The sequence below is a fragment of the Rhyacophila brunnea genome, unplaced genomic scaffold (assembly GCF_057557595.1).
Source record: "Rhyacophila brunnea isolate RB1 unplaced genomic scaffold, BYU_Rbru_1.0 scaffold_12, whole genome shotgun sequence".
NCBI classification, from domain to species: Eukaryota; Metazoa; Arthropoda; class Insecta; order Trichoptera; family Rhyacophilidae; genus Rhyacophila; species Rhyacophila brunnea.
Window position 1 is genome coordinate 6,677,701 of NW_028232774.1, and position 22,883 is coordinate 6,700,583.

At 38.7% G+C, this 22,883-nt stretch overlaps 1 protein-coding gene across 3 annotated transcripts in view; it reads right to left on the reverse strand.

The window, feature by feature from the left end:
• Hipk (Homeodomain interacting protein kinase) overlaps window positions 1-22,883 on the reverse strand; it is a 215,727-nt gene that overhangs the window by 21,874 nt on the left and 170,970 nt on the right. For all 3 annotated transcript variants that reach the window (XM_085960700.1, XM_085960701.1, XM_085960699.1), the window contains exons 4-15: window positions 17,606-17,808; window positions 10,488-10,706; window positions 9,545-9,699; window positions 8,342-8,672; window positions 7,401-7,502; window positions 6,995-7,105; window positions 5,339-5,548; window positions 4,712-4,831; window positions 4,077-4,397; window positions 3,310-3,413; window positions 2,948-3,130; window positions 464-580 (exon numbers count right to left, since the gene is read on the reverse strand). In XM_085960700.1, the coding sequence (XP_085816826.1) occupies window positions 464-580; window positions 2,948-3,130; window positions 3,310-3,413; window positions 4,077-4,397; window positions 4,712-4,831; window positions 5,339-5,548; window positions 6,995-7,105; window positions 7,401-7,502; window positions 8,342-8,672; window positions 9,545-9,699; window positions 10,488-10,706; window positions 17,606-17,808 (2,176 nt within the window). The remainder of the gene's footprint in view (window positions 1-463; window positions 581-2,947; window positions 3,131-3,309; window positions 3,414-4,076; window positions 4,398-4,711; window positions 4,832-5,338; window positions 5,549-6,994; window positions 7,106-7,400; window positions 7,503-8,341; window positions 8,673-9,544; window positions 9,700-10,487; window positions 10,707-17,605; window positions 17,809-22,883) is intronic.

The following is a 22,883-nucleotide window of genomic DNA, read 5'->3' on the forward strand; positions in this document are numbered from 1 at the left end:
CGGTCTTATATATATGTATGGACATACACAAATTAAAAAACAATATGACGTCTACTTGCCAGACCCATGACGCTATAGGCCAACGCTTAAACCGCGCGGCCATCGTGGGTGTAATCTTAATTATTAAAACTGCAAAGTTTTCAAAAAATGAACTTTGAAGTTTGAGGAGATTCAATATGTAACATATTATTTATTGAAGTTACTACATAATATGTACGTGTATGTCTTATTTACAGATTTCAAAATATGTTTCATTCTTGCCCCTTTCTTATAATCATAACGAAATTTACATAATCGGGGTTTTACTACATAATATTTTGAAGATGACAATTTTAAAACATATTAATGAGACATTTAAACTGTCAGGTATTACAGGAAGAGAATTTCATTTAAAATTGATTTGGGTATCGAATTCATCGGTAATGGTCTGACTAAAAGATTATCAATTAGTGTTATGACTTACGTGGGTTGTTCCTGCCATTGTGAGTGATGATTGCTTCTCCTGTGAGGAGGAGTTCCTTCCTTCACTCGCTTCTTCACCGGACTCAACTGGGTCGGCTCCTTCTTTTCCGCTCCACTTCTGCAATGGTGCAAAAACGTCACATTACAAATAGAAAAGATAATAATGATCTTATCAAAATCGTCAAACTTATTTCATTGCATAAAGAAAAAAGAGCTTGAAGCGAATAATTTCTAGTTTCGCAAAAGAACTTTTGATGCTTAACCTGAAGAAACTATCCCTAAATTACCAAATATTGCATAGTTATGATACAATTTTCAGTTAATTGTATTTAATTGCAACTAGATGTTCTAAAGGGCCGGCTAGACGCTCATGCTTTCCACAAGCTTACCTGCGCAAACCGGTTTGTATCGGGAAGCCCATGTGTATGGACAGAAAAAGTGTAGTCCGTGCAAACCGAAAAGCACTGTAAAAGTTTTTTTGTACAAACTATACCGCGCAGGCAAGTCGCTACAGTCTAGCCGACCAGCGCATTAATGCCTATTACATTCACCTTAATCCTTTGGATGCACGCCAATTATCATATTATTATGTATTAGCATATTATAACTGTAGTTAAATTTGATTTCAATTGATTTAAGGCATGTTCAAATGCACATCGCAACATAGATTCTATTCGCTTGGTTATGTTTACATGCCCAGCGCAGTGTACATGTTAAAGGAAATCATAACAATCTTCAATGGCTACCGAAAAGCTCCGACCCCGCCATTCAGTGTTAAATATAATATATTATGTAATGAATTGAATATTGATTTAGTAGATACAAAGTATTGTACTACAGTAGTACACGTCCAATAGTCCGGCATTTTGCAACTCAGCTCTCCTGCTCTATAATCCGGCAGGTTTCACATTAAACTGCCGGATTACAGAGCGGAGAGCTGTTTGCTCGGCAGTTCGGTGATGATATTGCGACACAACCTATTATCCATATTGATTAAGTAAACAATGTTACTAATTTTTTGTGATTGTTTACATAAACTAATAAAGATTATTACTGTGCAAGTCTGTGATTTACGAGGGTGGGTCAATAATTCCTTAGAAAAAAGCATTAAAACAGTTTTTATTTTTGTATTTTTTTTTTATTTCTCAACATAATCTCCTTGGAGCTCAATACACTTGGTTAGACGTTTCTCAATTTTTTTTAAACCGTCAGAAAATTAAGTTTTCGGAAGGTCCTCAAAATAAGCATTTGTCCGATCGATGACTTCTTCATTTGCAAAAAAACCTTGTCCACTTAGCCATTTTTTTAAGTTTGGGAAAAGGAAAAAGTCACTGGGGGCTAAATCTGGCGAATACGGTGGGTGGTCGACCAATTCGAACTTCAATTCTTCAATTTTAGCCATTGATCGTAAACATGTGTGAACACGGGCATTGTCCTGATGAAAGAGGATTTTTTTCCTGTTTAAATGAGGCCATTTTTCTTCAATTTCGTTTTTTAGCTGGTCCAATAAAGATGCATAATAATCCCCTGTTATTGTTTTTCCTTTTTCCAAATAGTCAACGAAAATAATTTCACGTGCATCCCAAAATACAGTAGCCATAACCTTACCAGCTGATTTTACGGTTTTCGCCTTCTTTGGACATGGTTTGTCTTCGCAATCCACTGCTTTGACTGTTCTTTCATCTTGGGAGTATAGTGGTGTATCCATGTTTCATCTACAGTCACAAAGCGACGAAAAAATTCATCCGGATTGCGTTGCATGAGCGACAACAGGGCTTTAGAGGCCACCACCCTATTGCGTTTATTGTCGACTGTGAGCAAACGCGGCACCCATCTTGCAGAAATATTTTTCATGCCCAATTTGTCATGTAAAATAGAAATGACGCTACCTTTTGAGATCCCTGTAACCTCAATTATCTCACTCAACTTTAATCTTCGGTCACTTAACACCATATCGTGGATTTTATTGATCATTTCTGGTGTAGTCACCTCTACAGGACGTCCTGAGCGTGGTTCATCCTTTGTTGATGTACGACCACGTTTAAATTCATTTAACCAGTTATAAATAGTTGCAAGTGAAGGGGCAGATATGCCGTGAACTAAATCCAACTCATTTTTTATTTCCTTTGCTGTTAACCCTTTTATATTAAAATGTTTAATAACAGCTCTAAACTCAATTTTCTCCATTTTCCATTTTTCCATTTTCCACAAGCAAATTTTTTTTTTAAATGTACGAAAAACACACAACAACCCGACCAATCTGATTGAAACTTCGCAGCATACTGAATCGGTAGTGCCGCTGCATGAAAACAAACCGCTTACAGTACTAGTCCCGCCACTTGTCGGCTTTTCTAAGGACTTATTGACCCACCCTCGTATTTCCTATAGAAATCCAATAATCTGGCATTTCTGACAATCCGGCGTAGGTGAAAAAATATGGGTGCTGGATTACCGAGCGCATACTGTTTGTAGTAAGCTAACCAACCTGTAGTGATGCGGGTGATGGTGATTCTGCTGATGGTGATGGTTGTGGGGGTGTTGGTGTTGAGGGACGGGGGCGGGGGCGGGGGCCGGAGGGTGGTGGTTGGAGGAGTGATTCATCTGCTGATGTTGCGGCTGCGCCTGCGGCTGATGATGGCCGTTGGACGAGTGGTGAGCCTTTGTCGGCCTGCAACATAAAACTCTTGATATAATACTATATTAGAGTTTGGCCATCTTCAGATACATGATTTTGCCAATTTATAGAGAATAAATCATATGGAGATACCTTACTACATAAATACATTTGCGTATATGACATACAGAATTGATGAACATAATTTGAAGAGAGAGAGAATGAAATTTTACCTTTTGGGTTGGGCATGGTGATGATGCTGTATGGGCCATGCCGACGCGTGATCCAAAGTGCCGTATACCTCTCCCACCTCCACTCCGAACACAGACCGCCCGTCCTGAAAAACGACCGATGCATTATAAAACTTGAAACCATCAGGGAGATTAATACCCAATCAAAAATTGTTATGTATTTAAGATTCAAGAATATTTTCTTCTTCTCTGACACTACAGCCTAAAATGGATCACAATCGCCTCAAGCACACTCCTTAACTCAATCCCGGTGCTTGCACTTTTCTCTGTAGGCCAACCAGTCACCCAAGTCGTGGTTTCCACATTCTGTTTTCCCTCTGGACTGCTAAATGTAAGGCGCTTTGTCGGTTCTTGTGCGTTTTGGGTTTTGACAAGTCTGACGTCAGGCTCATCAAAAATCTTGTAAAGCTCATAATTATAACGATATTGCGAGATGACATCTTGACAAATGGGGCCGAAGATCTTTAGTAAGATTCTACGCTCAAACACCTGTCATTTCTGAGAATCACTGACAGTTAAATGGAGTTTTCGCTAAAGCGATGATTGCGTAGAAGGTAGGTACATGCGTTTGTTCAAGGTGTTCAGTGCAAATTACTGCTATTTGAATGCACACATTCAATTCGGTTGCAATCATCGCATAAGTAAAATCACACGTCTCTAAGCCGTAGCACAGTAGTGATATCAACAATGTTTTACATAGGCAGACTTTCAGTTAGGGCTCATATTCGATGATATCTGCGGTGTATTACCTGTACAGGCAGAATGGCAGCCGAATCGACGGCAATAAGCGAAGTTCTGGGAGGCCAGTCGGCGGTTTCGGCCAGCTGCAGGCCAGGGTGATGGTGGTGGTGATGGTGGGGCGGCACCTGTTGCTGAGGAGCGCCACCGCCGCCATGGTGGTGCGCTACGCCCACACTGGACTGGTTAGCCACACCCTGCGCGCCTGACGACGGCGGAGGAGCCCTCCAACCCAGCACGACACCTCGGCCGCCCGCCTCCACTACTGATACGGGGACATATGCTCCGCCCCCGCTCACCCCTAATGCGCCTCCTGGAGACGCTCCCATGCTCTGTGGAAAGTCATTTATTGTTTCACACATTCGGAGCCGTCAATTGCATTTTAAAATGAATTATAATGATAATTATAAAGATAAAGATTGTGGCTGAAATGAGTTTTAATTCTTCATACTATTCACCAGGGATGAGTCACAAAAAATCATAGCGTCTGATGCTGCAGAATCTACGACGACGAGGACGAGAGATGTTACTATGCCCTAAGTGAATCTAGTAGTGTAAAGACTCATATTATATCCTTCCAGATGGAAGAAATTTGATTAAATAAGGATTGATAATAAAACAATGTTAATCATTGGATTAAGTGTACCTGATAGGTAGGCTGGCAGAGTATGGAGGAGACTAGCTGATGCTGGAAAGGATCAGGCCGTGCCGCCGCCGCGTACTGTCGCCCCACTGTTCCACCGCGACCGCTTCCATACAGCTGATACTGCAGATCAAAACAACACTACATCAGAAATCGATAGTGAGACTTTCCTATTTGGCTTACATCAATTACTATGTCACACATCATTGGAGATACCTTTGAACTGACGTAAGTATCTTAAATTAACTATTTTTTTATTCAACGAATAATTCACAAGATTTAAGAATGTAGCATGCTAATTATTGAACATACATAATTTTGAAAACACTTCTGAGAAAATATATTATAACCAATAGAAAAAATCTTTTTGAAAAAAGTAAGACACCCTACCCCGCAGGAATTGAACCTGCATCTCCTCTCGGGTATCGCGCCCACGCACATAGACCACTATGCTAAAGGAGTCATACTTAAATGCGACAAATTTTAACTGTGATAAATGTCGAAAAGCTTGACATGACAGACTTAGGTGTGCAAATTTTATAAGTTAAAAAATTCCTTTGGACAGTCGACATAGTGGAGTTATTTATTTTCAGAAGTTAAAAATGTCAACACATGTGATGTGATATGTACCAAGTTATCGTAGGGCGCAGTCCTGAGCCTCTGCTGGTTAATGGTGAAGGTGAGGTGCGTGTGGGTGGACGCCGACGAGGCGGGCACGAAGTTGCCGATGAGGGCAGTGGCCGGAGCTGACGGACCCACACCGACTCCCACTCCCACGCCGACCCCCACTCCGACTCCAACTGTGCCTCCGTAATCCACACCGGATGAACGGCGACATACCTGAGAAATAAATTACAATATTGTTATTACACCATAAATGATGTCGAAGAGAATTTTTGTACCCTGGAGATAGAGCCTTTATAAGATTACGATGGTAATAAATTAGCTGCAAGTCATTTAGCGTTACAGGTTCGTACCTGTGCTCTGAGATTAATTTGTCAAGGCAACACTGAGATAAATACGCCTAGCAATATCATTATTTATAAAATGAACTATCATTATATTGATGAAAAAACCCTATTAAAAATATAACTCTGCACCTGAGAGCCGATTTGTCCTAATAGCGCCTGTACACACGCATGGAATTACTCTCGGCAATATTGCTTATTTTAAAATATCGTGACAATAACTGTTTACACGTAAAAGTGCTGACTGTCTCTCTAATCTCATTCTTCAAAAGTAAGCGAGATGCGATGTTGTCACTTTATAAAACTATTCATACTATTTGACAGGACGTATTGAAAATCGGTTAACTTTGAAATGAGTAGTTCGTTTTTTTACCGGCAGGTTCGCCATTATCGTTCTACTGCGCAGGCGCAGATCTTACTTGCGCATAAAAAATCAGAACAATTTAAAAGCTTCCAAACTTGTTTGATTCATGCACGCAATCTTGCCAACTGCAGGATAATACATGTTTCCCCATACATTTTCTTACTGTGCACAGTAAATCCATGCACGTGTAAACGGTGTATAAAGGCCAAAAAGGCCTTTTGCAGGAAACGCAATTTCAGTTTTATTTTAACTATTTTGTTATATATCATTTTTGTTTTTCATTCGAAAAAAGTAAGTGTTCATAAGTTCTTGCATTATTTAAGACGCATTTATTTGAAAAATGTTTCGTTTTGGTACCTCTGTAAATTTAACTGTATTTAGGGTTTTTATAATATTATTTTAGGACATTTTGGTTCTCATTTTTTTTTCAAATATTGCATATAGGTTAAAATGATGAAAAATATAACTGTCGATAAATAATATTAAAACTATAATAATATAAAGAGAGCTGGTATTGTTCGGCAAAATGAAGCCGTGTTTCTTGCATATAACGCACAATAGAACCTCAATTTCATTATTATTATCTTAACTATGGAACGTTATACCATGATGCTGCTTCTCAGTACGTTTACCAAATTTAAACACAACATAGTTTCCATATATAATAATATATCACATGACGCGCAGCCAAAATGAAGTCAAATATTTCAATAAAGTGATTGCTATGAAATGATTCACTGGCATACACTCATATAGATTTATTAATACTTTACCGACTATGTTATATTATGTGTAGAAAAGAAAGAGGCACTGCACTGCTGACTACACACACTAATTGAGACCACCACAAGTGGAGTCATATAAAATCAATAATCATCACTAACTACTGTTGAATATAATATCGGTTATGTGTAATGTTAATGAAAATAAAATTAGTTTCAAGACTTCTTTTACCTCCATCATTTGTACGCTGGCCTTGACATTATTGCAGTGAGCGTAGTCTACGAGGTGGGCTAGAGTCACAAATGCATGATTCAAAGCTTCGCCGGGTGTGATTCGTCTCTCCTGAAATCGAGAAACAACATTCAGTTAGAAAATAGCTAAAGTCTACGTTCATATTTTATTTAAAAGTCTATGATACAAATGTCAATAAACACACTTCTTCGTTTATTTTTAACACTATAGCAGATCGTGAAGCCCAATGACAGTAGGGTAGTAGAACTGAAACAGTAACAGTAGCAACAATCACAAAAACACTATATTGTGACCTCACCAGAAAGTCCCAGGATGAGAAACCAGTGTCATACATATTGGACTACGAGGGGAGACGAGTGAGAAAATATTATATTAGTCAGATTACCTGATCCATGGTGAGCATTCTCTTGAGCAAGTCGATAAATTCGCGTCGGTCTGCTTTCTCAGCCAGGAGCTGGCCTCCTTCAAGGTCGGTCGGTACATTCACCTAAAATATACAAGAAACAATATTTTTTTAATGATGAATTTGAGTCTTCTACAATAATAGCCGCTGGCTTCTATCATTCTTATGAACCTATTCAAAAGGCACTATATTAGCTAGCAGAGCTCGGAATGGACAATATTACGAACCGGAGCTATCGATAATTTTCCGAAAATATCAACATATTTATCTGATTCTATGTACCAAAATAGGTGTGCTTGATTTTGTGTTAAATGGCCTAGTTAGCTTAGATGGTCAAATTATTTTTTCCACGAGACGAAGCGATAATCTCAGGGATTTAACGAACTGGAACTGTGCTCCGGTGCGTTCCGGTCCATTTTGAATTCTGATAGCTAGGTTGAAATGACATTTGTGCACGCCTAACTGGAATTTATCACACTTGAGTATCTAGATTATTAGGTACTCTTGGGTGAGCGGACTGTGAAAAAATATCAGTTTGTCAGAAACACTGACACAAAGTTTCTAATAAAATCGACGGTTGGCAGCTAAATGGTCGCCACGACTAATCCTACAAGCTCCATGTGAAAATATGTTATTACTATTTGCACTTTTCACAACACCTATTACTAGCTTGTCATTGTATTTATTATCTATAATAATTATGATTGTTTTAGTCTTGCATTCAATAAAATTGTCATCACTCAACCTGTTCACATAAATATTATATAAAATCTTTTGCAACAAAAAATGGAAAGCTGAAAGATGCTGACATTTAATTTACAACAAACCTTTTTTTAGGATCATATTTCATTTTTTGATGATCATGTGATAAGATTTACAGCTGATTTAGTAATAGTAGCAAATATGAAAAGCAAAGTTCATACCTGTCCAATATCGTCCAAGCAGTTAAAGATGTACTTCCTGGCCTCCTTGGACTTGATTCCGGTCTCCAGCTCGTGCTCTTCCGGAGTCTTGAGTCTCCAGAAGGGGTACGTGCTGTCCATGTCTCGGTAGAAGAACTTTGTGGTCTTGGATGCGTTGTTGAGCATATGTTCGGTGGGCAGGCCCTGCGTCTGCGAGATATAGCGAATCTGGTCATACTCCGAGCTGCCGGGGTACAACGGCCAGCCCAGGAATAGCTCTGCCACAACGCAACCCAGAGACCACATGTCGATGGCCTCGCAAAACGCCAGACCTAAGATTATTTCGGGTGCCCTAAAACAAAATGGATATATGATTGCAGCAGCTGTCCTCATATATATATTTCTTATGTCATTATTTGACCTAGGTAAATGAGGAGCAAACATTCAAAAAGTGATTTGTCACACATTTTGAAAAATGCCGTTTATTGTCAATTCTGATAGTCCATATTTAAATCTATGAAAGGAAACCAGAATCGGTGTTCAAAGAACCTTTTATCCTATAAAAAAATATAATGCCTTGATTTTCATTCAAATAGTGTTTTGCCCACAAGTTTCATGCAAATCGTGTTTTGTCAAAATTTCAAATCAAAAAATGAACCACTTCCGCGAATTTTGGATTATACAAAATACCAGGATTAAAATTCTTTCCTTAAACAGTTTTATAATAAAAAAAACCATTTTGAGTACAATATGTTTTTCTTGATTATCTCAGCTCAACATCTGTGTGACAAATCACTTTTTGAATGTTTGCTCCTCAAATATCGACACCTCCTGCGTAAAAGTTCATAACTGCGTTTTTGGCTATTTTGACTCGATTGCCTTTTATTAAATAATTTTGAAGATTACACAACAATGATAATTGAAAAAAAACAAAAATTCAATCAATATTTTATATCAAGCGACTAAAAAATTATGATTTCAACATTAAAAATTAACGCTGTGGTGTCATTAAAATTTATTAAAATCATACTAAAAAACACCATTTTGCGGGTATGACTTTATATGTAGGAGGTGTCGATATAATGTAATCTGGAGTTTTATTAAAATAAAATAAAACCGAGGATAGAAAGGTGTTTGTTATTAATAGAAGCAGTATCAGTTGAAGATGGCAGAGATAATAGCTCATTATGCATGGTAGAAAACACTACAAAGACAAATAGTTACCTGTAATATCGGCTTTGCAGGTATGTATTGCAGACAGCCTTACTGACATGCGAAGCGCTCCCAAAGTCGATGACCTTCACTCGGTACGGCTGTCTGGACGGCTCCACAAGCATAATATTTTCCGGCTTCAAGTCCGCGTGGATCAAGCCCAATTGCTACAGAGAATAACATAAATAATATTAACTCGATTCACGTTACTTTCGTGCTGAGGATTCTACACTAGAAAACTTTTCTACTTTGAAAATATATTGTGACATCGAAAAAAACACAACATGCAGCTTTTTATCTTTGGCAGATAGCTTTTTAGTACACTGGGTAATGGATGTCTCAAAGTGTTATTGATCTCAAAGGCAACATAAGTTTTAATTATTAACGCAATCGAGGAGTAAAGTACTATTGAGATATTTTATCTTACAAAGAGTTAACTAAGTGAAATCTATTGAATCATTTGATGACGGACAAAATAGTCATTTCATTTTGGTCTTATCTATATTTTATCAATTAGTTTCAGTCTTTGCTAACCAGATTACCACTCTGCTGTCAAATCACATTTACAACCAAAGTTGGAAATGTTGATTGTGAATATTGAGAACCCCAAACCGGAGCCAGAACCAGAAACCTTAAAAGTGTTAAGGCTCTGGTTTTTGAATGTTGTAATGTAACTCATAACTCATTCTGGAACCAGTTATTTTGCAAATTAATAAAGTGTATTTTTACTAATGTTCCACCCGATATAACTAGGTGAGTATATTATTTTTTTTTTAAATAACTAGATCCACACCCCGGTACCAGGGTTATGATGTTAGAACTGAACCCCAATCGTTTCCCCACTGGAACCTAACCTTCTAAAAATGGGGGTTTCAGCAGCTCTGCTCACAACTCAGAAGTGGGTGACAAAATGAATAATTTGAAAGATATTGAAGAGCGTGCGAATCTTGGTTACCTTGAGTTTGAGCAATGCAGTGAGAACCTGCTGCAGGATGGGCCTGATGTACTTGAGGGGCAGCGGGGAGAACTTGTTCTGCTTGAGGAAGTCGTAGAGGTTCTGCTCCAGCATCTCGAACACCAGGCAGGTGTGCGATTTGTGCTGGAAGCACTCGTACGCCCGCACAAAATTGAACTCGTCAGCATTCTCTTGGGAAAGCCTTGACAGAATTGAAACCTGCAACGGAACACACACTTTTATAATTTCAAATTACAATCAACATTTTTTTATAAATGCTACTTTAAAAAATCTTACATTCTGCAGTCATACATTTCAGGACAATATTCCTATAATTATTAAGGCCATGCATTAGTTGAGGCACGGTCTAAAAAGATCGTCGCTAGGCGATGCGCGGATTGCGGGTGGCGGGTGAAAATGACGCCTGTCAAACGAAATATTAATTGTCATATAAATCCAACATACGTCCATTTTATGTTCTGTTTATTGTTCTATTAGTAACAATCATAATATATTCATTGACATGTTTTCTTTTTAAAGTAAATGAGTAACGTTTTTAGTCATCTTTACACGATTTTAGAATTAATTGACCCGTCGCCATCACGCAGCAAAGTGACGTGTTCATGGGTCAACTTTCTCTCAGTGAATGGCAGCGAGTCCAAAATTTCGTCGCCCGTACAGTTGAAAATTATTTGGCGTTTCACTGATGCGTCACCTTAAATTAAAAAAGGACAATAACATTGTGTGACTTGAGACATTTTTTTTCTATTTCTTTGAACAAATCAGTAAATAAATATAAAGACATCAAATCGTGATGTCTGGGTAATTAAGAATTTGATTAATTTTCAAAAAAAAAAAAAAAAATATTTCTAGAAAAGGAATATAAAAAAATATTTAGTCCATATTAATGTTTGCAATTCTGGGATTATTATTACCAAAATTGAAATTGATAGAATCTCAGGATTTCGTCATTAGTTTTCATAAAAAGACATGTGTTTCTCCATCAACCAAAGAAAATTATTGTTAGTTTACAAATAAAAAAAATATTGAATTTTCAGATAAAAATCATTCCATTGATCTCATAACTTTCACGATATTACGCGAATAGAAAAAAAAATAGTTTTTAATTAGATGTATTTTTTTTGTAGTTTTTTTTTGAATATAAAATCATATTATGACACCTTACAAGTAATTTTGTTGTAAAAAAAATCACTTTAATTATGAAAACAAATTAAATCTCAATACTACAAAATAAATTAAACACCCACAATAAATTTGTTTAAATTGACAATTATAAATAAAAGTATATTTCCTTATAATTCTATGCAGGTATAAAACTATTCTGGAGTTGGGTCTGGTGACAGCATAATAAAACTGATTCATAAGTTATTATTTAATAAACACTCATGTCAAAAATCAAAATAGAAGCTAAACCAATCAACCTACCTCGTAGTACGCGAACAGTGGGTTTAAAACTACTGCCGCGTTGAATAATTCGCGAATATTAAACAAACAAGCTGATAAATTAAAATACATCTCGAGATAAACTATGACCGTCGCATTCGCGAACATCTGGAAGAGATAAATCGAATCCACTCGGTCGAACACATTCACAAAAAAAAAACCGCCAACGAAAGAGTTATTTTCGAAATGGGACGGAATTTGTTGTCATTTTCACTACGGCATTGTTTGCATAAGGACGGCCGCACACCGACCCACGTACCTACGCAGATTGAAAAGCCGATTGCCTGAATAGTACCTAAAGTTATTGTAGAGTACACCGTTTAACTAAATTACCTGATTTAAGTAGGGAAGTAAATACTATTATGGAGAATGTGGTAACCGTTATCAACGCCGTTAAATATAATGCAGAATTGAGAAGCGTAAGTGGAAAAGTCAAAATAATCAAGTATACAAGTACACGGAATTCAAGCAAATGTAATACATATTATTCTTCTTCTTCTTCTTTCACCCTGTCACGACCCAGCATTGGGGCATAGGGCAAGCACAAGTTCGCGCCACTTACGCCCTCGATCCACCGCCAACTCTTGCGCCTCCCGCCATTCCAGACCTGCAGCGCGTAGATCGCTTTTGTAGCACCGCTGCAGGGTGAGGAAGGGTCGGCCACGACGACGGAACCCTCGAGGCTGTGCCAAAAGGGTACGAAGTTTCGCACTTTTTGGCGGCATCCGGAACACATGTCCCAGCCATGTAAAACGTCCCTTCGTGATTACCTCAATCACCGAAGGCTGCCGTATCTGCTCACGAGCTCGGGTGTTTGTAACGCGGTCGTACCAGTGTACCCCTAAGATTCGGCGGAGACATCGATTCTCAAAGCTCAAAAGTCGAGACCTTTGTAGCTTAGTAAGATGCCATGTCTCACAGCCATACAGGAGCACAGGTAGCACGCACGCACGCGCTAACCAACTCGATGTGGAAAAACTTAAAAGTACCCGTGTGCGTGCCACCTCCGAGCTGGAGCTGCAGAAGCGCTTACATGATGCTCGGACTCTTTTTGTACGTCTTCCCATCGACTCGGATCCCGTGGAATACATATTATATTTCATTAATTATTCTATTCACACGCAAGACAAAATAGCCCTAAATTTTTATTGAAATTCAGTGAGTGTGATTTGCTTAAATTGTGTATGATATTCTGGATTATATTGACACCTGTTACTTGCGTTTTTCTTTTATGCCACTATTTAGTGGTGTCGCTAGTCACCAAACGGACAAAATACTCCGCCGATGGTTAAGCAGGACGAGTTTTATTTAATTAAACTGGCTTCCTCCTGATCAAGGAAAATAACTATTCGACAATCATTATCAAACAAATTATTTTACAACCTTGGGTCAAATGCATTTCGTATACGTTATCAAAAGCTACAGAACACAATTCATAATAATATTATTATCACCACGCAGAACGTTGGCAAAAAGTGTGTTGTGTGCTCAGTAAATGTTGCGTTCAAAATAAACACACGCATCGCACCCCACCGCGCCGCGCCGCCTCGGTCGTGTGCTGCGGCCCTAAAAGACAAACGCAATTAAATAACTGGAGACGCGTCCCTCGTTAATTAATGGGCGCCACCCTGCCGCCGAAGCGACAGGTCGGTGGGAATTTATTCAGTTTAGTCAGATACTCACACTGTGGAGGCAAAGTGCGCGAAATAGGTCAGCGGGGATTTCGCATTCTTTCTTTACACCAAAAAAGACTTTTCCCTCAGAGTGACTAATAAAAGTAACATTGGGAAATAACCACCATATGACAACGCAATTTAAGTGTCGTGGTTGGGGCATCTCGACATATCCCATTATTGAGAATATTTGACTTTAACTTTTTACAATATCAATTATCTAAATGGAAAAAAAACGCTCGAAGGAAAGTGGGTTGGGAGGTTTACGTGACTATTTATATATTCTTGGTAACTTTGAAGCGTCTGCCGTAACGCTCCAAAGAACTTAACCGGCCTAGTAAAATCGACATAGATTCGAACCCGCACCCATCAGATTAGTGCTAACGTGCTTAACCATTGAGCCATCTGTGTCCTATTTAATTACGACGGAATTAGCAAGTATTCAGACATCTGATAAATGCTTTGCAAATTGCGTTAATTTTAAAACAATGTAGGTACCGAAATTACTTTTATCAACCTTTCGGACCCCCAAAATTTATTGTCGCTAGAGGCTGATACTTTCCCTGAAGGTGTTTAATCCGCACCCCCCTCCCCCCGGATAATTTAAGGGCTCTGGACTATAGCCCTTTTAGCCCTGTGTTAAATTCAGCCCTGCTCAGATTATTTTTTAAATACATCATAAAAAACGCTTTTCATAGATAAAAAGGTTTTGAACAATCGGTAAAAAAATGTTTCATCCAGCCATTAAAATTAATTGTAAATAATTATGACTTCTGTGTGTTTCCATATTAGTTATTAATTACGCTAATTATTACAAAAAGCATGCCATATTGAGGCACGTGTAGGTAATCGATTATATCGGAAATAAACGCGGTGCCAGTGTTTTGATAAAATAAACGGTGTAGCCTTGAGAACGCCCTCGCGCCAACGGTTGGCAAGTGCTGATAACTATGTTAATATTATTGTTGAATCAACACAAGTATTATTTCTTTAAAAAATAAGGTAAATGATGTATCAGCATCATTAAATTTACGAATTAATAAAATGTCAATATCACGAAAGGCAATAAACATGTTTTCGAAAACACACACTGCAAGAAATAATGTTGAAAAATAGGTATAATAAGAAAAATAAAATAACTCCATGTCATGTTCGACAGTTCTGTTTCTATGGCAATTGCAATAATAAAAATATTTTCACGCATTTACACTTGATGAGGTTCATCAGAATGTTTTCTATGGCTTGCAGCACCACAAGACTCACAAGAGTACGTAGGTATTATCGTTACGGTACGTGTACGGAGTTTGATTTATTGAGAGCTTGTTTGCAGTAAGCTAATACATTCGTATGAAAGTATTTTTCATAGCAACAGTCAACATCAAGCGAATCGAAATTATGTAGGTAGGTAACAACATCACGCAATATTGTTTATTCAGTTTTTTACATTTACACCACGAACTTAATGCTATTTTCAATTCAAGAAAATGATTGGAAAATTGAAAACTAATATGACCGAAGTGAGAATATATTAAAAAAAAACTGTACTTTGAGTCTTTTTCTCCCGCGATGGCCGAATGGTAACGTACCCCCCCCTGGTAAGTCGAAAGTCTCGGGTTGAAATCCCGGGTCTGGCAAAATTCATTAAAATAATATTGTTTTTCAACGTGTGGCCAAGATCCACATCGGATTGTAGAGCCAATTAAAATATATATATTTATTTGGATTTAAAGACCGTCCGAAACTGGAAGGAAGCGGCTTTCGACAGACCTGAACCACCCAAAAAACCCATGCGCTTGGAAGAAGAAATGAATTTTCATAAAACTTTTTCTAATCATTCACATAAATACAAATTATTAGGGTAGTGGGAACAGCTGAAAGTTATTAAGTATAGGTATTTAATTATTTAGGTAGTATTACTTTTAATAATTATTTAATAATTTAATAATATACACAAGATATAAGAATGTCAGCTTCTTCTCGTGCCTTCCTCTATAATTCAGTGTTTCCCAACCTTTTTGTATGTCGGAAGGCTTGAGAATATTTAGATATTTGTAAAAAAATCTCGAGGAACCCCTTAAAAATAGTTTACAAAAAGAAAAAACTTTTCGACTTTGATTCTAAACGGAATTCTTGAAATTTTTGACTGAATAGAATCGGCAATATGAGATAATTTCATAATAGTGTCGATATCTTGAGAATTCTCCAGAAAACAAATATTCTTGATTTCGAGTATTCTCGAATCTTGAGATACGAAGAGTCGAAAAATTATACGCTCTAGACGTTATCTCGACAAGTTTCACATAGTTTTATTTTAAATGGTTTCAAGGGGAAGTAATAAATGTACGCCAATTCGTATCTTAGACGAATTCTATTACGTAGGTAAATAATTGACCATTCCGACGATGATCGACTGAAAGGTAAATCGTAAATCGAAATCGTAAAATAAATCAAGAGCAAAATGAAAAAAAAATAATAATCACGATATTTATAATAAACAGTAGGTAAATATGCATATGGTGATGTTTGGTGCCGCAAAACCAAATCAGTTCGTTTGGATTGTTTGGAAGGAAGGAAGGAAGTGGTCGAGAATATTTTTTTCTCTACACGTACTACTTACTGTGCATTGGTTTGAAGTTTGAAGGTAGGTGCCTACTGCGGTAGCGATTATCAGCAAACAGCGCGTACGTTTATAAATAGCAGAAATTAATTTAATGTGATATTTCGTAAAACACGATAAATGTATGTTAAGAACATACTTATCATTCATGATTACTGCAAGTAAAAGTTTAATGCATAGTGAACTATCATCACAGGAATTTCACTAATTTTTTTTTGGATAGGTAAAATTATAACGTGAGGCATAAGGTTGGAGTTAACACTCTTAACAATTTTACCACCATTTCCAGTAGTCACCAATCGACGATTTGAATTTAAAAGAAAACTAATCGATAGGTCTAGTTTTTTATATTATATTGATACCCGACGTGTTCAAAGTATATATACAGTAGACACTCAATTGAAAAATATCAAGAAAAATAGCCAATAACTTTTAATTCATAGACTTTACGATATTACAAAATGAATTTGTATAATTTTTCCTCCCTGCCTGCATACGAAATACATTTAAATCGAAAATATGTATCTTTGCACAATTTAATCTAAATAAAAAAATCGATACGAAGGATTTAATGTTATGTGTATTAAGGGTTGAAATTGGGGATCTCTAATTCCGCGATTTGATTTGTTGATTCCAATTCCGGGATTATCGTTCACCCCAAATCGTCCATTTTTGTGAAATAGAGAAGTAGATAAGTAATATATTATATTACTTGAAAATATCTAGTTTCTCAAATCTATTAGAATAAAATATACGACAAAATTATTATTAGAATAAAATCATAACAGATTATTACCTTATATTGAAACGTTACGGACGTTAACGGACGAAGGACGATAGTCAAGTTGTGTTGAAAAATGTTAATTAATAGTAAATCTTGACACAAACCTAAAAGTTGCATTATGAATAATTTATATTTAATTTGTAAATATTGAAACAATATTATTTCGGGGAAAAACATATCGTCGTTGAAACTAGAAAATTGTGTAACTCCGTTTTAATCGAAAATTGACTTTGAATGCCATCCAGTGGCCGTTGATAATATCTATCCGTCTTGCAAATTTTGTAATTCCAGAAAAATTGTATCATTGTTAAATCATGGATGATTTCACTCCAAAACCATACATTTGTATAGGAAAACATAATCTTTTTTGTCTCTCCTGTAAAGTAGTGTTTTTGGAGTTACACAATTTTCTAGTTTCAACGACGATATAGTATAATTTCACTGATTATAGGAACGGGATCACGTAAATTCCCAAATAATAACCTCTAATAGTCTGCTATAACCTGCGCTAAAATGCGTAGATAAATATAATTGTAGGTACAATGAATAAAATATTATTTATATAAAAAGTGTGACTAACCTCAATCTGGCCTTGGCGAGCGTACGAGGGGTGGTTTTTGAGAATCTTGATGGCGACGATCTCGTTGGTGCCTTTCTTCCAGCACTTGACGACCTGGCCGAAGGTGCCTCGCCCCAAAAACTCGAGGACTTCATACTGGTTCGCGGACGAATAGAGAACTTCATGCTGCACCAGCTGGTAATCTCCGTCGCCGCCTCCGGATCCTGGCGACGATTACGACGAAAATACGGCGCAAGCGAAGAAGCGTCGGCGTATAAGAGGGAGAGAAAAAAAAACATTTTATCATTAGCGCATCCCAACAATTAATTGTAACAACTGAAATAATTGAACAGCAATAAAAAAACTTAAGTCAAAATAATAACAAAAAATTAAATTAATTCGAACCACCGAAACAGAACGGTAACTTAATCGGAAACCACAATAAACTTCTCTCTGGTATAATTTACATTGCTATTTTTTGAGTGACGCAATGCTTATTCGCGAAAAAAGAGAAGGATGTTGTGTTGATAGAAAAATGACTTCCCGGGTAGACAATCTTCGATAGTGATGCAGTTGCAGTTGCAGCAAAAAACCACTAACCCAGAGCATCTGCGCCAGAAGAAGAAGTGCCAACGATGGTGTCCAATCTTCAATATGAGCGGAACAAATTATTTGCCTCTGCATCGAGGCCGAAAGGTTGAGGTAGGAAGGAGACAGTACAACACACGGTGACAAAAGAAATATATAAATTACCGTGAAAATAATATGAAGCAATATAAAAAGTTTGGTCTTAAAAAATTCTACATTACCGTACCTACTAAAAACAAAGTAGATAAGTACATATCTAATTAATTCTGTACAAATAAATGTACTTAGTTTTTAAGAGTAAACGTCGTTGAATAATGAAAGCAAATATCGCTTTAGAAACCTTTTATGAAACAATAAAATAGGTATGCACCTACATACCTATTTCCCCATAGTAGTTAATTAAAGTAAGTAAGTTGGCAATATAAAAATTGACCTTGAATAAAATGGTTTAATTATAATCTAGTTGAAAACTATTAAAGTTTTTAATAAACTATTTATTTTATTCAAATGAATAATTCACAAGATTTTGAGAATCTAACGTTCCATATATTGAACATACATAACTTGAAAACACCTCAGATATATACCCACTAGAAAAAAAAATACGAAACTCGATGGTATTTGAACCCGTATAACCATTGGTGTCGGTTAGTAATTAATATTCCTTGATTTAATACACAAAAATCGATAGTCAATAATAACGCAATTTGATAAGCATTTCATGTATAACCTACTAGTTAAAATTGTCATCATTAGATATGAGGTTCGTAGTATAATTGGTTAATGGTTAATGCACAGCTTGGCGCGACACCAATGGTTATACGGGTTCGAATCCGTCGAGTTTCGTATTTTTTTCAAATATATTTTTTTCAAGTATGTATAACAGTTTTATTTGGAAATCTAGATGTTTTCATCGAATATTATTAAGTTATTATTTTTCACATTTTTATAAAAAGAATGTGTACCTACTTACTTCGAATTGGAATAAAAAAGAAAAGTCATTTCCGATTTTAAGTGCTACACGAATGCTTCATGTGCATACGATATGAAAACAGAAACACAGATTTCGTGGAATTAAATGTTTCGATGCGAGAGATATTATTTATTGACATTTGATATTATGACAGGTGTGAAGTTTACAGTGGTTTAGATACGTCGCTGACGCAGGTAGCAATCCATTATATCTGTAAAGTCATCATGATGATTGGACGATAATGAATACATAATTAGCCAAACACTTCAGAAGTGCCTCTGATATTGCATTCTCACTATGTACACAATTATGTACTCTTACTAATAAAACATTATCTTATCTTCAAGTCATAATATTATTATATGGTCATGGCTGACAAGTCTCTAGCCTGGGGGCCCGGCGTGACGGGTCGACCAGTTAAGTGAGATAAACACACACCACTAACTTGCTCTAATAGTAAAAAAGTCGACTGCGGCGCTATTTCACTTAAGACGATACTGAATCGGACTGTGGGTAGTCTCGAACAGCTAAGTCGTCTCGGTCCTTTAAGGACAATGGCTTCTGTCTTGGAAGGTGCGAATGATAGTCTAGTTAATCTACCCCAAGCCTCAATTGATGCTAAAGCTTCGCCAACGGTGCTCTCAATCTTCGCCCTGCTGTCGGCCTCGACCAGCAGCAGCGCATCGTCTGCGTAGGCAATGACAGTACAGTCGGTTGGAAGCGGAATTCTAAGGAGATCGTCGAAGAGTACGTTCCAGAGAAGGGGCCCGAGGACTGAGCCCTGGGGACATCCCATGCTGGTGTTCCTCTTTATTGTGGTTGAACCAACTCGAAACTCGATCGATCTATTGGTGAAATAACTTTGAATTGACGCGAACAAATTTCCTGGTAGTCTCTTCAGCCGGAGCTTTCGAAGTATAAGAGGCCAAGACGCACTATCAAACGCACCTGCAATGTCCAGGAAAACTCCTAGGACGTATTTACGGCGAGAATTTTCAGCAATGGCAATCACGTTCCTTATGGCGTCGACTGTTGATTTGCCTCTTCTGAATCCAAATTGCTTATCGGAAAGCGGCGAGTGTGTCTCCAGGTGGGCTTCAATCCTGTGGCACAGTAGCTTCTCCAGCACTTTGCCCAGAGCGGGCAGAAGTGTTAGAGGGCGGTAGGCTTTGGGGCTAGACGGTTCTCGGCTGCCAGTTTTGGGGATTACCTTAAGTAAGCCCCTCTTCCAGCAGTCGGGGAACGTGCCGCTTCTGATGCAGTCACTGAGGAGGGCTGTAATCTCTGGCGCGGCGATGGCCCATGTGCGTTTGACAAGTAAATTGTCAATGCAGTCCGGGCCCGGGGCCTTGCCAGCAATCAACGTGCGTATGATGTGGTTGATCTCCTGTTCGGAAGGCAACGATGAGTGATCCGTGTCGATGGGAAGAGAAGCCTCAAAGCGGGCCATCCTCATGGCGTCATCATCCCTGGATTCGTCATCCAGGGGGATGAGGGCCTCGAGTAGGACCGCAGCCGTTTCAGACTCGGTACTGGTGAATCCGCCACCCGGTTTCTCGATGCCGCACAGGAGGCTCGTCGGTCTGAGTCCCAGCCTCAATGCGCGGTATGGAGGACCCCAGGGGTCCGAACCTCCCTCAATGGTGACGAAGTTACGCCAGTAGTCTTTCTTGGCTTGAGTAATCGCTTTCTTGTATTCCATTCGGGTGGATTTGGTCATGGTTGCAAGGGGATCGATGGAGGCAGGTGGTTGCTTGCGCAGGCGTGCACGTTGATGGGCCTTGCGCGCTTTTCTGAAAAGGTCACGCAGGCGCGAAACATGCTGCGTCCACCACGGCGACTGGCTTGGTGGCTTGGGCTTGCAGCGTCCAAGTGAAGCTTCGGCTGATCCGGTGATGTCTGCAGTCAGTCGTGAGGCGGCTGAGTGCAGGTCCGGAAATCGGGTTCTAGATGTCCTGTCAAGCTTTTTGGAGAGCACCTCTTCAAACTTTTCCCAATTCCCGTCGCGCGTTCTAAATCGCGTGGGCGGGGTTGGGGATACGTCAGAGACGCCATCGTGCGAGGACACGAGTGACACGAGAGTGAAAGTGTCGAAGATCGTCACCTATCTAGGCGTCAAAATGGACACAATGTTAAATTTCCTACACCATGCCGAAACCCAAGTCCACAAGGCTGGGGTGGCCTTCCAGAGGATCGGCCGCATGGCTGGTGAAGGATGGGGCTTAAAAGTAAGGGCGCTCAAGATCGCCTACGGCGCCATTTTTATGGGAATCGCGGCTTATGCCGCCAGTGCTTGGTGCCCGCGCATTCCCAAAAGTGTCAAACTTAGAATCTCTCTTTTAAGAGGACAGCGCATCGCGCTTCTGTCCATTACCAAAGCCTACCGTACTACCTCAACTGACGCGCTCCCGGTCCTGGCCGGCATTCTCCCACTTGACCTGCATATTCAGGTCAGCGGCGCTTCAATATTGCTCCTCAAGGGCGAGGAGGCCGACGTTGGTGATTTTCACCTCGTCCCTCCCCCTCGGCTAGCTGGCGAAGGAGTAGCATTATTGAGGCGCAGAATTAGACTCATGTCGCTCAACGCGGCCATTACGACCTGGCAGCGAAAGTGGGACGAATCGACCAAGGGCCGGCACACATATACGTTTTTTCCAAACATACAGTGGCGAATGGAGATAACCAAATATCTGACTCCAGACCATTACACCAGTCAATTTGTGACTGGTCATGGTGGATTCGCTGGCAAGCTCTTCGAGCTTGGACTTGTAAGCCGTCCGACATGTCCATGCGGAGGGGAAATACAGGATGCCAACCACATCCTATGGGAGTGTCTGAGTATGTGCTCCGAACGGGAGGAAATGCTCAGGTCGGTCCAACCAGCTGTTGGACCCATCGGCCCGTCCGACCTGGTTGCTACTAAGGCCAATTATCTTGCTTTCAAAAAATTTGCGGCGTCTTACTACGGGCGTGAAGATCTCTTCACATAAATTTTGCTGCCTGTATGATTAGCTTCGTTCTTTAATTTAATAAACAAGTAGGTTCATTTTCTTTTTAGTAATTTCCATGTGCTTTTTCTCTCCCTGGCACTTTGCATTAGAGTAAACTCAGTAAACTCAGTCAGAGCTCACTTTGAGCGTAGCAATCTAAGTCTTGGGCATCTTCTCCCAGGACACTCCCAGGCCAATTCTTAGATGCTTCACATCACCAATTGATGGGTCCCGTGATACTCTCGATTAAGACCGAGGGTGGTACGGGGCGGGTTTGGTGGAGGGACTTTAACTTCAATTAAGACGATACTTCAGTGAAACGGAAAATAATTTTCAACTATAGGTGCGACAAAATTTTGGACTCGCTGGCAATCGGGGAGCGAACGTCGAGGTGCGAACACGTCAATTTGTTTCGTGATGGCGACGGGGGTATTAATCCTTAAATCGTGTAAAGATGACTAAAACATCACCCATTTACTTGAAAAAGAAAACATGTCAATGAATATATTATTATTGTTACTAATAGAACAATAAACAGAACATTAAATGGACGCATGTTGGATTTATATGACAAATTATATTTCGTTTGGCACGCGTCATTTGCTCAATCCGCGCATCGCCTTCTTTTTAGACCATGCCTCAACTGAGGTATAGCCTTAATATCATTATAAAATATGTGGTTGAGTGATGTAATTCAATGTGATATTAGGATTGATATAATTAAATGAAATTGTGCTCCCTTAATGAT